Genomic DNA, 13,223 nt, shown 5'->3' with positions numbered 1-13,223 from the left:
TTTATTAAAACGTAAAAGAAAAAAGTAGAGCAACATTCTAGACCTCAAAGACAATAATCATTCTCTTTCTCCCAAGAAATTGCTGATAGAAACTAATTAAGTGGTCCACACTTGAGGAATGAATCTAAAGAGGACACGCCCTCTCAAGCAATTGACTAAGGAATGATATAGTATGTTATGTTTTTCTCTTGAGACTTGTGAAAATCCGTGGAAAGTTTATTACTACATAAGAAAGTGTTTAATTAGATTTCGAGCATCTTAAATTTAGGGGTACCATATTCCAATCGAGATGATTAGAAATCTTCTTCCCAGTGTTCTGCTTTTTAATTTTAATTCTACCAACTTGGAGATAATAAATAAATAACTTGTCATGAGTTTGTTTTTTTTTTTTTTTTTTTTTTATTAACTTTGGTTGTTTTACAGGAGAAAAAAAGGGGGGGGGGGGGGAGATAGAGAGAATATATAACAATTTGTAATTAATGGAACATAAAGTGTAACATACAAAATAGGATAAGATTTTTAAAAAAAAAAATTTCCCATTAGACACTAAAGTCTTATGATCATTAATTTAAATATTTTCATTTTCTCCATACTTCTTTCCCCCCTTTTTATACATTTTTTAGTGGGGATGTTTCTGTTAGAAACATTAGACAATGTTATTAAGCTACAAACCTCTCACCTCTATTATTGTTTCCCTTGAGGCAAATTCACTGACGAGAAAAAAAAAAAAAACGTTTCTAGTGTATTATTTTAGCAAATATATAAATAATTCTTAAAGTAATAATCTATAGTCACAATATTTTTATGAGTCAGATGAAATGCATCAATAATGTGTTCAAAATTCAGAGAGAGAGAGAGAGAGAAATGGTGACCTACCATTCCAAAAGTAGAGTAATTTATACTAGTATTAGAAAGGAAATTCCCCTCTTTTAGTTTCATGTTTTTTAATACACATAATAATAAATGAGTTTGACTTATCTCTAGTATTTTTTTTACTAGACATGTCATTTTGTTTTAAATGTACAATGGTAAGTGATAGTGAGTTTTAATATTCACATTTTATTTAATTAATGGATGATCTGACAATTTTTTATTAAAAAAAAAATACTAGTTAAAAAAGTGCTGAAAGTAAGCCAAACCCATAACAAATTACTTATTTAAAAGATGATCAAAGATTTACAACTTTAAATAATCAAAGAAAAATTTTAAAAAATAATACTGTAATAATTATGTGGTCATTTTAATAAACTAATATGACTCAAATTCAACCCATGTTCTATATAACAATAAGCTCAATAAACAATTTTGGTAGAATATACAAAACTCTCTTGTGGTTTTTCCTAAAATGTGAAACCCCCTCTAAAGTATTGAAAGTAGGGTTTGGTTTACATCCAATACTCTATGCACTGGAAACAACACTTGTCCTATATATGCATAATTTTTTTTTTTGAGACGATTTATGCATAAAATGTTAATTGTATAACATATAATGGTCTTGAGATATTTTAGCCTAACACAAAATTCTCATGTGATGTTATTTTATTTTTCACATGTTTTATGATTTACACACAAGTAAGAGTTTCTCAAGTCTCCATATTCTCTCTCTCTCTCTCTCTCTCTCTTAACTAAATAATTTCTCATATCTATTCACACACAGCCTCTTATTATGATATAATTACACTGCATCTATTATTAAATAACTTTTTTCTTTTTATATTTCAAAAATATCCATTAAATAGGATCCATCGAGATTCAAGGCGTGTGGTTCGAGTAGTTATCCTAGCATAGTGATGGAGCTTTTTAGGTTTTTTTTTTTTCTTTTTGACTCATGGAGCTTTTTAGGTTATTTCACCCTACAAGAGAGATTAGCCTTTTGACAGATAGTGCGTCTGGAATCTCGACTTTTAGATTGAAACAAATTTAGACTTGGTCCCAGTTAAAGTCACCAGTTCGTTCAGCTTTTCTGTGTGATAACATAATATGTTATCTTTTAGGCCAACAAAAAGCTAGCACTGTAATTTGAAGAGTAAACTAAAGTGTGAAAGAAGAAAAATTTACTTTCATATTGACCTGGGTATATTTTAAAAGAGAGAGCTTTTAGTCATCGTGATGTGTCTCCCTCTCATCACTCATGATGGCACTTTCTTTTGCTAAGACAAAATAGGATATAATGGGAAAATAAATTTAAAGATTTTCATGAATTGTACCCGAAAGTAAAAAAAAAAAAAAAAATCAATGTTTTAAGCTGTCTTTTACACATTTTATTATCGTTCTTACTAGATTAAAAAGAAGGTATTTTTTTTTTTTTTTTTTTTTTCATGGTATCAATTCCTAGACATGAACGAGTAATATCTGAGCATGTCTCCAAAACATGTCGGCAACGAAGGCTCAGCTAATGTGGGACCAATTGGAAAGAGCTCATTTCATGAGAATCATGAGTCAAGACACACTTCAGACTCTAAAGCTGCCTACACCTCCAGCCCAGTACAAGCATCACAGGCGGGGTGAGAATCTCACCGTGAGATCCTGAATTTTGTGATTCTTATAACATTCAGAATAATTAAAAGCTAAAGTATTCGCCATCTTTAGCAAGGATCTCTCCTTCATGCAAGTTTAGGGTTAGTTTATGGTGGAGCAAAATAAAATTCATCCAACTCAATTTTTATTCTAATACAAACAATTGGATGTTAGTTTTGTTGAAACCACATAATAATTTGATTTTGAGACTCAATTTGAATCAATTCTAGGTATGCCCAAAGAATTTATTATTGTTATTTAAAACTAGTAAATACATACGGATCCTATGGGCCTCGAATCCATCATCATGTTGCTTTTGCAAGAAAAGAGCCATTAAAGCCAGAGGTCATTGGCTATTGCTGAAGAATTTCTTATATTACAATATCGACTGAGATGTCACTAGAGTATTTCTCTCCTTGCATCAGAAGACCAGTATACATACGGAGGGCACACTCAAATACAGCAAATAACAAATAAAGACCTTGCTTTCGAAGATGTCACCTCTCCATCTTGTTTCTAGATTTACTGTACCAAAAGAGGAAAGCAGACAGACGCATACAGTGGAAATCAGGCCAACATACCTTTGGATTGTAACTGCTGTTCAGAGATATGGAAAGTATCTATGTGCATGTCCCTCCTAGTTAAAATGTGCTGACAATTGAATATATGTTGAGTTGGTATGATCCTGAAAATGTTGATTTAAGCACTTTATCCAACACCAGAGTAGGAGGAACTTTTACCACAATTATAGCTCAGAAACAGAAAGTAATTCACAGTGTCAACAATAATTACTTACCCAAAATTAAATAATATGGACAAGAATCATGGGACAGCGGATGGCAGTGCTACCATGGATACAAGCTTCAATTCCAAGTTATAGAGTTGTCTCTTCCTTTACGTGACCCTGCAACCCACACTCCATTCTGATTGCTGCCAAGAGTTCAGGAGAGACAGTTGGCCGAGCTCCACCCTCTTTCCCACCGTCAATGACATTCTTCTTTTCGACGTGCCCAGGTATATCTCTCACCCCCCAACCCCTGTAAAGTATGACTTTGCTAGGCTCTTGAGAGACAAGAACTGCACCTGTTGCTTGCTGTGAGGGTATAAGAGAGAGAGAGAGAGAGAGACTATCAGCCAATCTGGTTAATCTATATGTAAAAACAAAGAGGGCCTCAGGTGTGCATACCTCCAGCTTAAAAACCACCTCCTGGACTGACGTTCCTTTTGCCCTACCTTTGACATTCACAATAGCAAGAGGATGCTTCTTGAAATGAACCATGATTGCTTTTGCTACACCAGAGACAATGTTGTTTCTCCCTAGTATCAGTACCCAAAAATGATCAAGTTGTTCAAAATACATCAGTTGCTAGCAAATAGATAGGAAACATAACCAAAAAAGTTGGGGGTGGGGGTGGGGGGGGGAGAAAGGGGAAGAAGCAAATATGCAAAGGCCTTAAGAAGAAAATGTATAATTCTTCACCATAAGGCATCTTAGGATATTGAACATAATTCAAAAGTTTCCAATTACTACAAAATCTATACGAACTTTAAAACAGTTGAAAAAAGTTTCTTAAGTTTTTATCACTTATTTTTTGTCTTATTAAGCAAGTAAACTTATAAATTCTGAATACAGCTCCATTCTGTTGAACACATTTCAAATAAAAATCCAGCAGTTTATACCATAAAGAAACAATTCCGGATGAACGAAAAACTGAAGGAGAATGCAGCTAAGATGATAATTATGACCAACCAAGACCCGTATGAAGTTAGAAAAGGCAAATGTTGTAATTACTAAAACCTTAACAACAATGAGGGAAAACTGAAAGCTGTGAAAGAGGATTAAAAAATTACCTACTGCCAGTACAGGGCGAGTTTTCATCTTCAGGGCTTGCTTTCGTAAAAGAAGCCTATCTTTATTGGAAAGAAGTACAGCTCTGTGGGGCATCTCTGATCCATTTTCCACTGCTATTGGAACCGGTTTCAAATCAATTTTTGCCGACTTAGCTGGTTCTATTGCATTGTTATCATAAACACAATGCTGAACTACTGCAGAAGAGCCTGTTTCTTCTGACTGAAAGTACATAAACCATACAGCATTAGCCATTAGAAGAAAAATATGAATATAAATAAACACAGAAAGGATTCTTTACATTACCATAAAGTTATCAGGGCAAGGTGTAGAGACAGCAGTTTCAACTTCACCATTCATATCCTTGCACAATTTTGCATGGGGTTCTTTACTAACTAATTCAGATGAAAATCTAAAAGTTGATGAGAGGCCAAGCACTTTATCTTGTTGAGTGGCTTGTGTATTGTATATTGAAGCATCCATGCCATCATTTAAGTTCGTGAGAGTTAATTGAGCTCCATGTTTGTCCTCAGCCTGAAGTATTCACACAAAGCACTATTTCAGATATCAGTTTGAATAGATTTATTATTTTGTATAACATGTTGCATGAAACATCCTCTCACATGGGGTGGACCCAACATTGGTTACACATAATACCACCTCGTTTGGGAAGAAGGTGGTACCATATGTATTAGACACACATAGCATCTCTGTCATAGTGTATGGGTCCCACACGTAAATGGGGCCCACACATTCTGAGGGAGATGCTACATGCATCTAATACATAAAATACTCTTTCGTTTGAAAGAGCATCTCAAGTTACAATATATCAATAGTTAATATATATGTGTATGCACGCATGTGCGGTGGGTAGGGGGAGGGCTTAATTTTGTGCTAATGTCTCTCCCGCATTAAAGTTCAGTGAGGTATCCTGGTGTTCCACATTTCCCTTTCCAAATTGACTGTGAGTGATTGTGCCACACTGGTGGAGAAATCTCTGCTCGGGCCAACTATTGGGCCTCAAAGAAATCATCATTTGCAGGCAGAATACAATTTATATTCTCTGTTTGTTTAGCATCAAGGTGTATTGGGCTAGCATTTTCATCTTGCCCAAAAAAGAGATTAAAACTAAAAAGCAGAAATTTTGTAGCTTCTTGCAGAGTGGTGGAGATAACCATCCAAAGGGGCCAAGGAAGCTTGGGAGCAAGTCTGTAGTCCAAAGAACAAGGGGAACTTGGGTTTAACAGAATTGATGATTAGAATCGTGCAGCTATAACGAAGCATATAAAGGTCAGCCTTGGTTCGATGGCAAGTGCCTTCGAACAAAAGTGACATGTGGCAGGTTCAAGTTTGAGAATTAGCCTCTCCAATAAATTAGGAGAAAAGCTGCCCAACATGACCTCTCCCAGGCCCCACAAAAGTGAAGCTTTCTGCACTGGGTACAACTTTTTAGCTATATAATGAAGCACATCTGGAATTTGTTTGCAAGGGCTGGATCAATTTGGGTAGCTTGGGTCAAGGAAAATCTCCTAAGAGAAAGAAGCTTCTAGTTGATCAAAGTCTCATAGGTATCTTCATGGAGATGGAGGAAAATGCTCAAGTTTAGAGAGTTGGTTAAGCCTCTTCTGAAATTTATAATTGGTGAAGGAAGGTCTATCTTTTTATTGCTAGACCATTAGCATCCAGACGGTGTCCTCCATACCGAGTATATTTCTAGGGTGATATATGATGCTGCTAGTAAGTTATATGCAAAAGTTTCTAGTGTGCCCGGGCGGGGGGGTGGAAGGGGAAGGGGAAGGGATTTGGTGTTGGAAAATCCTTCTACATTTGATGCTCTGGTTGCCATCCAAAGTAAGTTGCCTTTAATTGAATTTGGTGACTATGACAAACCTGTCTGGCTCCCTTCCAACTCTGGTACATTTAGTAATGCTAGAGCTTAAAATGTTGTTAAACATAAACTCCCAGACGCAGTATGGACTAAACTTGTATGGATCTTAATGGCAGTCCCCAGACATGCTTTCTTTTTGTGGTTAGCCCCCAAAAACAGGTTGGCCACAAGGGATATGCTAAAATGGGGTTATCCAGGTGATACAACATGTGTCCTTTGTTGAAATTGTCTTAGAAACCATTATCATCTGTTCTTCAGTTGCCCTTTCACTGATAGAATTTGGGCTCACATCATGAGATTATGTTTGATTTTTAATCCTGTAACCAGTTGGAATGACATAGTAGATTGGGGTTTGGAAAAGCTGGAAGTGTAAGAGTTTGAGGGCAGTTTTGTGTAAATTAGCTTGGGGAGCTGCTCTTTACCATCTATGGGTCCAAAGAAACAACTATATTCAGGGAGGCCATCTCAAAACAGAGGAAAGTTTATTATAGGGCATTGAATTGGAAGTTAGACTTCATGTTGCTGCCGGAGCTCATTTTAAGAATTCTATCTTGAACAGGGCCCTTGGCTGTTCTTGGGGGGTTTCTGAATCGACTCTTGTTTAAAAGATCAAGTGGTATTGATACTTGGTGTATTTCCTAGTTGAAATGTGGTTTTATTGTAAGTTCTCACTTGTTCATCAAAACAAGATGCCTCATAAGGTTTTGAATGCAACTATATCAATTCGAATGGTAAGCACACACGTTGGATTTTTATTTTGAAAATGAGAACCCCATATATGCATAGACCTAGAAATACAAATAAAAAATATAAACCACATTGTTTTAGCACATAGCTTCTGAATCCAAGATCAATAACTTACCTCTAAATTATTCTCTTCATGGCAAGCAGGAATTACCGAGTGAGAGAGAGGACTGGAATTATGTTCCACTTGTGATCTCAAGCATTCAGTTGCCTGCATATTGTTCATATCCTCTTTCACCTAATTTAAGTCAAACTGTAAACTTCACCACAAATTTATAGCTTTACTTGGGTGAAAGAACACAGAATGAACAGATATATAAGATGGCTCACCAATTTATAATTCAATGCATCAGCTGGCAGAACATTGTTTGCCTCCTTGTCTTTATCCTGAATCAAGAAAATAACAAATAATTTTCCTCAATATGATTGGGTAAATCAGCATAAAATAACAAAGCAAAAATTATCGGTGAAAAAAAGAATACAATGAAACACAGACAAAAGATAACTTACCAACTGAAGTTTCAAGTCATCTATGTTTTTCGTAAGGCTCAAGACATGGAGTTTCAGAGACTGCATGACAAAGCAGGAAAAAAGAACGCTGAAGTAAATATCAAGGTAAAATATTAGCTGATATAAATTAAACAAGCCGGCAGTCTCCCCATTGATAAACCATCCTGGACAGAGTCAAGGTCCATATCATAATGTATTTATGCCTGCAACTAAGTCCCTTAACTTGACAGGTTCCACGTGGAACACAATTCTGACCAAATCAATCAATTCTAACCATGTCTTTATAGGGCTTGCCTTGTACCTTTGATGCTTTAACAGGGATAGATCACTTGGTCATCAATTCGATCTCCTTTTTTTTTTGCATGAAAGTATGGAAGGTGCTTTTTCTATTATTATTTTAAGTTCAAGAAGAGAGTGAGAATTAACCACCTGCCTGTTAGGTGGGATGGTACCTCCCCAAACCTTAGAGATTGGGGTTTCAAGGGGGGGGAGGGGGGGGGGAGAGAGAGAGAACATGTTCAAGTAGTAGTGTAGGATTACTAACTATTATCAAAAGAAGAAAGTGATAATTAAAACTAGTTGACATGTATGTGTGTGCACAGATAGACAAGCCAATTTACCTTGCGGCGTTGTGCCTCTATAGAGCGTTTCAATGCTTCTCTTTTATTTAGGAGTGTCTGAGGCCTTAGGCTAGCAGGCCGTGTATAATTCTTCCCACGATACACAATGATTGCATAACCCTTGCTCACTCTCTCAACCGCCACTAATATTCCACCACTTTCTGCCTCTAATGTCCGTGCTTCTTTGTGAACAGCTTCAATGCTTCTGGTTTTAGATATTATCTTCACAAGTTCCCTGTACTTCCAGTGAAGATGCATGTTTTCAACTGTTCCATCAAAAACCCCTCGCCTACCTGAATATGGAAAGACAATATGCTCATTAGTGCCCACTTCTGTGTGACATTTTTATCAGTCTTCAACTGCCATTCTGTTTACTCTTAAGAGAGGAAAAAACTGCATGCCCACTGTGCCAGGTTCAGAGTACAAAAAATGTATGCTAGATGGCAAAACTCACCCATTAGTAGGAAAGGCTTCATTCTCAAGGCAACCTTCCTTAGCATATATCTTTCTTCTTCAGTTATACCTTCTTTATCTATTTCAGATTGTTGGGGGATCTCTTCTTTCTCAAGCTCTGCTAGGAGTTTCTCAGCCATTGCTTTCTTTTCTATTGCCTATTCATGAGAAAGATGCTGAGTGCAAGATAAAAAACAATTCAACAAGGAATTAGCCACAGCGCCTTAGTAAATCATACCATCGACAATTTGATGCTAGTTCTTTTGATAGCTGCCTCAGTGGACCTTAGCTTTCTTTGTTCGAAAAGGAGACCCCTTTCCACACTATTGCCCCCATCAGGTTCACTTTCAGAACTACACTCTGCAGTATCAAGTTTAGGCTCCTGTACAGTTGTCACTGATGTACTACATCTTGTCCTTTCTTCCTCTCCATGAATTCCATACTTCCTCCGCTCTTCTATTGCAGAAGAAGCTGCAGGTGGCAGAAAATCTTTCCCTCGATATAGGGCAAAAAATTCTGAATCCCGGGAAAGTAATATTCCTCCAGTCAGCCGCTGCAACATTTTTTAATTATTATTTAAAAGATGTCTGAATTTTTTTATAAGTAAGGAATTTATTAAAAGCACAAAAAAGGTGCAACCCAAGTACATGGAAAGTATACAATAGGAATAGGTACACCAACAATTATGCACAAAAAATTACAACGATCGAGCATCTCAATGAAATTTGAAAATGAATATAGGCCTAAAGCTGTCATCCTCTCAAATGAGGAATTTGAGGAATGAAAGTTTCAGGTCCACAACTGATTTTTTCACACCCTTCAAAGCAGCTGACATTTTTCTCTCTCCAAATGAACCACGTGAGCCAATGAGGGATTGCCTTTCAGAGGTCAATATACCTCCAGAAAAAGTTGTTGCAAAGAATAAAAGTTCCCTAAAAATTTTTCAAATGACTAGCTTAAATATTATCTTTACATAAAAATGGAAATACATATCTGTTTTATTTTTCTAAAATAATAAATAAAAGTCAAATTCCCCACCATTTGATTCTTCATCAGTTAGGAAGAGATAATATGAGAGAGAGAGAGAGAGAGAGAGAGAGAGAAGTTAGCAGATATTAGAAACATAGTTCAATTATTTGTGCTTTGTTAAGATTATTTGGGTGCACAGGCATCGAGAAGAGTCAGAAATCTAGGAATTGCAAAACATAGAACCTTCTGCATCCACAAAGTACAATCAACAAAACAACCAAGCCTTAGTCCCAACATTTTGGGGCCAACTACAGATCCTCAAATGGACTAGTCAAAGTCAGTCACATGAACTCTTTTCCACCATTCTATTTTATTACTTTTACTAATGTTTTTTCTTTCTTTTGTTTTCCTTTTATTTTTTTCATTCCCTAGAGTTGAATAAATTTATTCTTTCTCAAGGTTCAGCAATTTCACTCCTTTGTACATGACCAAACCATCTTAAAATACTCTTCCCCATCTTTTCCTCAATAGAGGTCACCCCTATCTTTAAGGGGATTTCCTCATTTCAAATCCTATCTTCTCTTGTATTTCCACTTATCCATCTTAACATTCTCATTTCAACTATATTCATTTTACAAACATGTCCTCTCAACATCCCAACATTCATCACCTTAGAGCATGGCTAGTCTAATAGAAATCTTGATCAAGTTTTTCATTTAACTTACCCTATCCCTTTTTTTTGGGTTGAGGAAGTAAAGCCCTACTTATAATTACCACAAATAATAATAATAATAATAAAATAAAAAATTTCACCTCGACCGTAATCTGCATATCTATTGTACTTTCTCTTGTTAACCTTAGTGATCAAGGACACAAAGGTAGGGGGGATTTATGTAAAGTGCTTCACCCATTTAAATATATGTAGAAACACAGGAAATTTATGACAAATTCTATCTTTTATAGTGGCCAGATAAAACATGCTCACATTACTCATCTACCAACAGTTTTCCTGCAGTCTAAAAAGTAGGGAATTACATCCCCTTATCCCTTCACATGAAAGAACTATGAATCTATGCATCATGAATATATTTTAGTTTAGAGGAAAAAGATCATGCGTCAAACATAATTGAGGTGGTAGGAACTTAAAAATACATAAATGTTCTAAATTATTGTCACATTATTACTAACCTTCAGCTCTTCAGCCATCATTTCACTATTAGTGTTCTGTACCCCTCTCTTAACAGCAATTTTGGCAATCTCACATTTCTCCCAGAGCTTGACAATGGAAGCAGCCAATCCTTGAAGATTCCTATTTCTGCCTGTTTAAAGGTATAAAGCAAGTAAATTTGGGTTGACCAGATTGTAACAGTTGTGTATCAAAAGCCATACTCACCTAATGCAAAATGGCATGGCAAGGGTCGACCAAGTCTTTTTAATGTAGTCATTTCATCATTTGTTAATACAGACTTCACACCATAGGGAAGAAGGCGGAAAGGCTTCCGGTATCCAGGAACAATGGCTGGCAGAAGATCAGCATCTACAGGGAGAGGGTCATAACCCCACCAATCAGTAAATCGTGGGCCCAACCCCTCTAATAAGCGATCTGCTTCTTCCGCAAGCTCTGCCTCACCTGGCAATTGAAATCGTACTCTGTTTGGCATACCAACACCTTGGATTAATTTTGGTTGAGATATTTCTTTGCTTGGACTTGTTGCAGCAGCTTTTACACCAATTATGCTGGATGAGCAGCTCTCTGTTTTATTTTGTTCACCATCATCAATGTGTGGATCCAGTATATCATCAATCATGGAGTCACTTGTCAAAATTTTATCAGACAAAAAGTAAGGGTACTTATAATTGGCCCCCCTATACAAGATAATCTTACTTCCAGACCTCCAAACAACCAGACCTCCAGTTTTCCTCTGAAAATGTTTAAACAAAATTAAATTAGAAAGCTATACAAGATGGATAATTATACATAAATTCCAAACCTCATCCTCTAACGACTAATTGTGGATATCAGGAATCTAAGTTAAGTGATTATCACAAATCAAGCTCAGTAAGGCACACTATAAAATTTTTTAATGACCAAAACAAAACCTCAACGATTATCAGAGAAAAGACATTCAAATAGGTAAATCAAAACATTACCTACGGTTTGCAATTTGAGATAGAGCTAAAAGTGCGGTCAAGGTTAGGCATGTTTGTAAAAATTTGAAAAAAATTATAGACTGGGTTTCACAGAATCTGTTTAATGACGAATAAAATCAAGCAAAATTAACAGGACAGCCCGAGGCTTTCTGGGAGGAAAAATATCGAGCAAGATAACTCCAAAGGGTCGGTCTAGTGGTTTCCAATGACTCATGAAATCCATGAGGTCTTGGGTTGAAAACTCCAAACAAGCATCTTGGGGCCAACCCCAAAGGATCCTCTTTATAATTACCAGGTGTGTGCAGAACAGGTGCATCATACACCAGGGGAAATAGTCAAGGGCTTGAAAAGCTCGTGGGTTGTGAACTTAATGAATATAAGATTAAATTTATCATGATTGCCAATCACAGGTAAATTGTTGAAGCAAAGTTATAGTACTTAGTAGAGATGAAGGAATATAAAGATCATTCCTTGGCTTTTAGGTTTGTCCTTGTCATGCTCATGTTCCTGTATATCAAACAACCTTAACATCCAATACAATGAGAGTGCCATTATAATTACTCACAAAGGTACTCCCGCCACAGGTGCACAAGGCTCCTGCATAACACGAGGTTTGGAAGAAACTGATTCTCAAATCAAATTCAGAACACATCAAATGGTCGGAAGACACTTTCCATCGCACCAAGGTTTAACCTTTAAATTCTTAAGAGAAGTACCTATACATAATACAATTCTACCCCACTCTCATTTCCTTTCCACTTACAATCTCCAATTTCCACTAACACACTACTTCACGAATTCGATTGTAATTCAAGCATTATAACAACACAAACATTAATAACTACACATACATAAACTATCCAATACAGCACATTGCTCAATTTACAATTGAAAAGCAAAAGAATTGGGAAAGCTTTAAGCTAACCTCCAATAATTCATGAGTCCTCTTCATGTTCATCCTACACAGATCCTCGCACTCGATTTTCACGACCTCAAAGCGCCTCCACCGCTCATGAATACCATTTACAATCCCTTCAGTGATCCCCGCCTTCCCTACTTTTAGCTTCTTCCTCGTCTCAATCCCAAGTCTCCTCAGCCTCCTCAGCTCCGCCTCGCTCAAGCTCAGCTCAGCCAATGTCGGCGCTTTCTTCTCTTCTCTCTTCTCCTTCTTATGCATCACCTTCTGCTTAATCACCTCGCGCCTCAGCTGGTGGTATTTGGTTATGGCGGAACCCGTGCCCGGAACTGGAACCGGGTTCTCGGGAGTGGACCAGCTCGTATCGAGAGTGTGCCCGACCCGGTGTTTGGGTAATTGGTGGGGCAGAGGGATGAAGATTTCTCCGGCATTTGGGCTCGGATTCGGGTTCGGGTTTTGGGGGTCTTCGGCGAAGCCGAGAGAGCGGAGCTTGTGGGCAATGCGTTGGATAGCGGAATTTGGGAGGGTATGGGTATCTGAGGTGGAGCTCCGAATGAGGAAACGGGTTTTGGGAGGGGGGGAGAGAGAGAGAACATGTTCAAGTAG

At 37.0% G+C, this 13,223-nt stretch overlaps 1 protein-coding gene across 1 annotated transcript; it reads right to left on the bottom strand.

Annotated features, from left to right (window-relative positions):
* Positions 1-2,731: 2,731 nt before the first annotated feature.
* Positions 2,732-13,196, bottom strand: LOC112020091 (CRM-domain containing factor CFM2, chloroplastic; the record flags this gene model as incomplete). Its single annotated transcript, XM_024052652.2, has 14 exons — positions 2,732-3,202; positions 3,314-3,610; positions 3,704-3,834; positions 4,369-4,588; positions 4,673-4,900; positions 7,117-7,236; positions 7,329-7,385; positions 7,509-7,568; positions 8,129-8,421; positions 8,583-8,739; positions 8,820-9,134; positions 10,739-10,869; positions 10,944-11,472; positions 12,627-13,196. Coding segments are annotated over 13 exons (3,030 nt in total), but the record flags the coding sequence as incomplete, so codon positions are not given.
* Positions 13,197-13,223: the final 27 nt, after the last annotated feature.

Source organism: Quercus suber, unplaced genomic scaffold (assembly GCF_002906115.3).
Source record: "Quercus suber isolate HL8 unplaced genomic scaffold, Cork oak 2.0 scaffold_13, whole genome shotgun sequence".
Lineage (NCBI taxonomy): Eukaryota > Viridiplantae > Streptophyta > Magnoliopsida > Fagales > Fagaceae > Quercus > Quercus suber.
The sequence above is the reverse complement of the archived record's forward strand: the minus strand, read 5'-3'. Positions and strand labels throughout refer to the sequence as shown.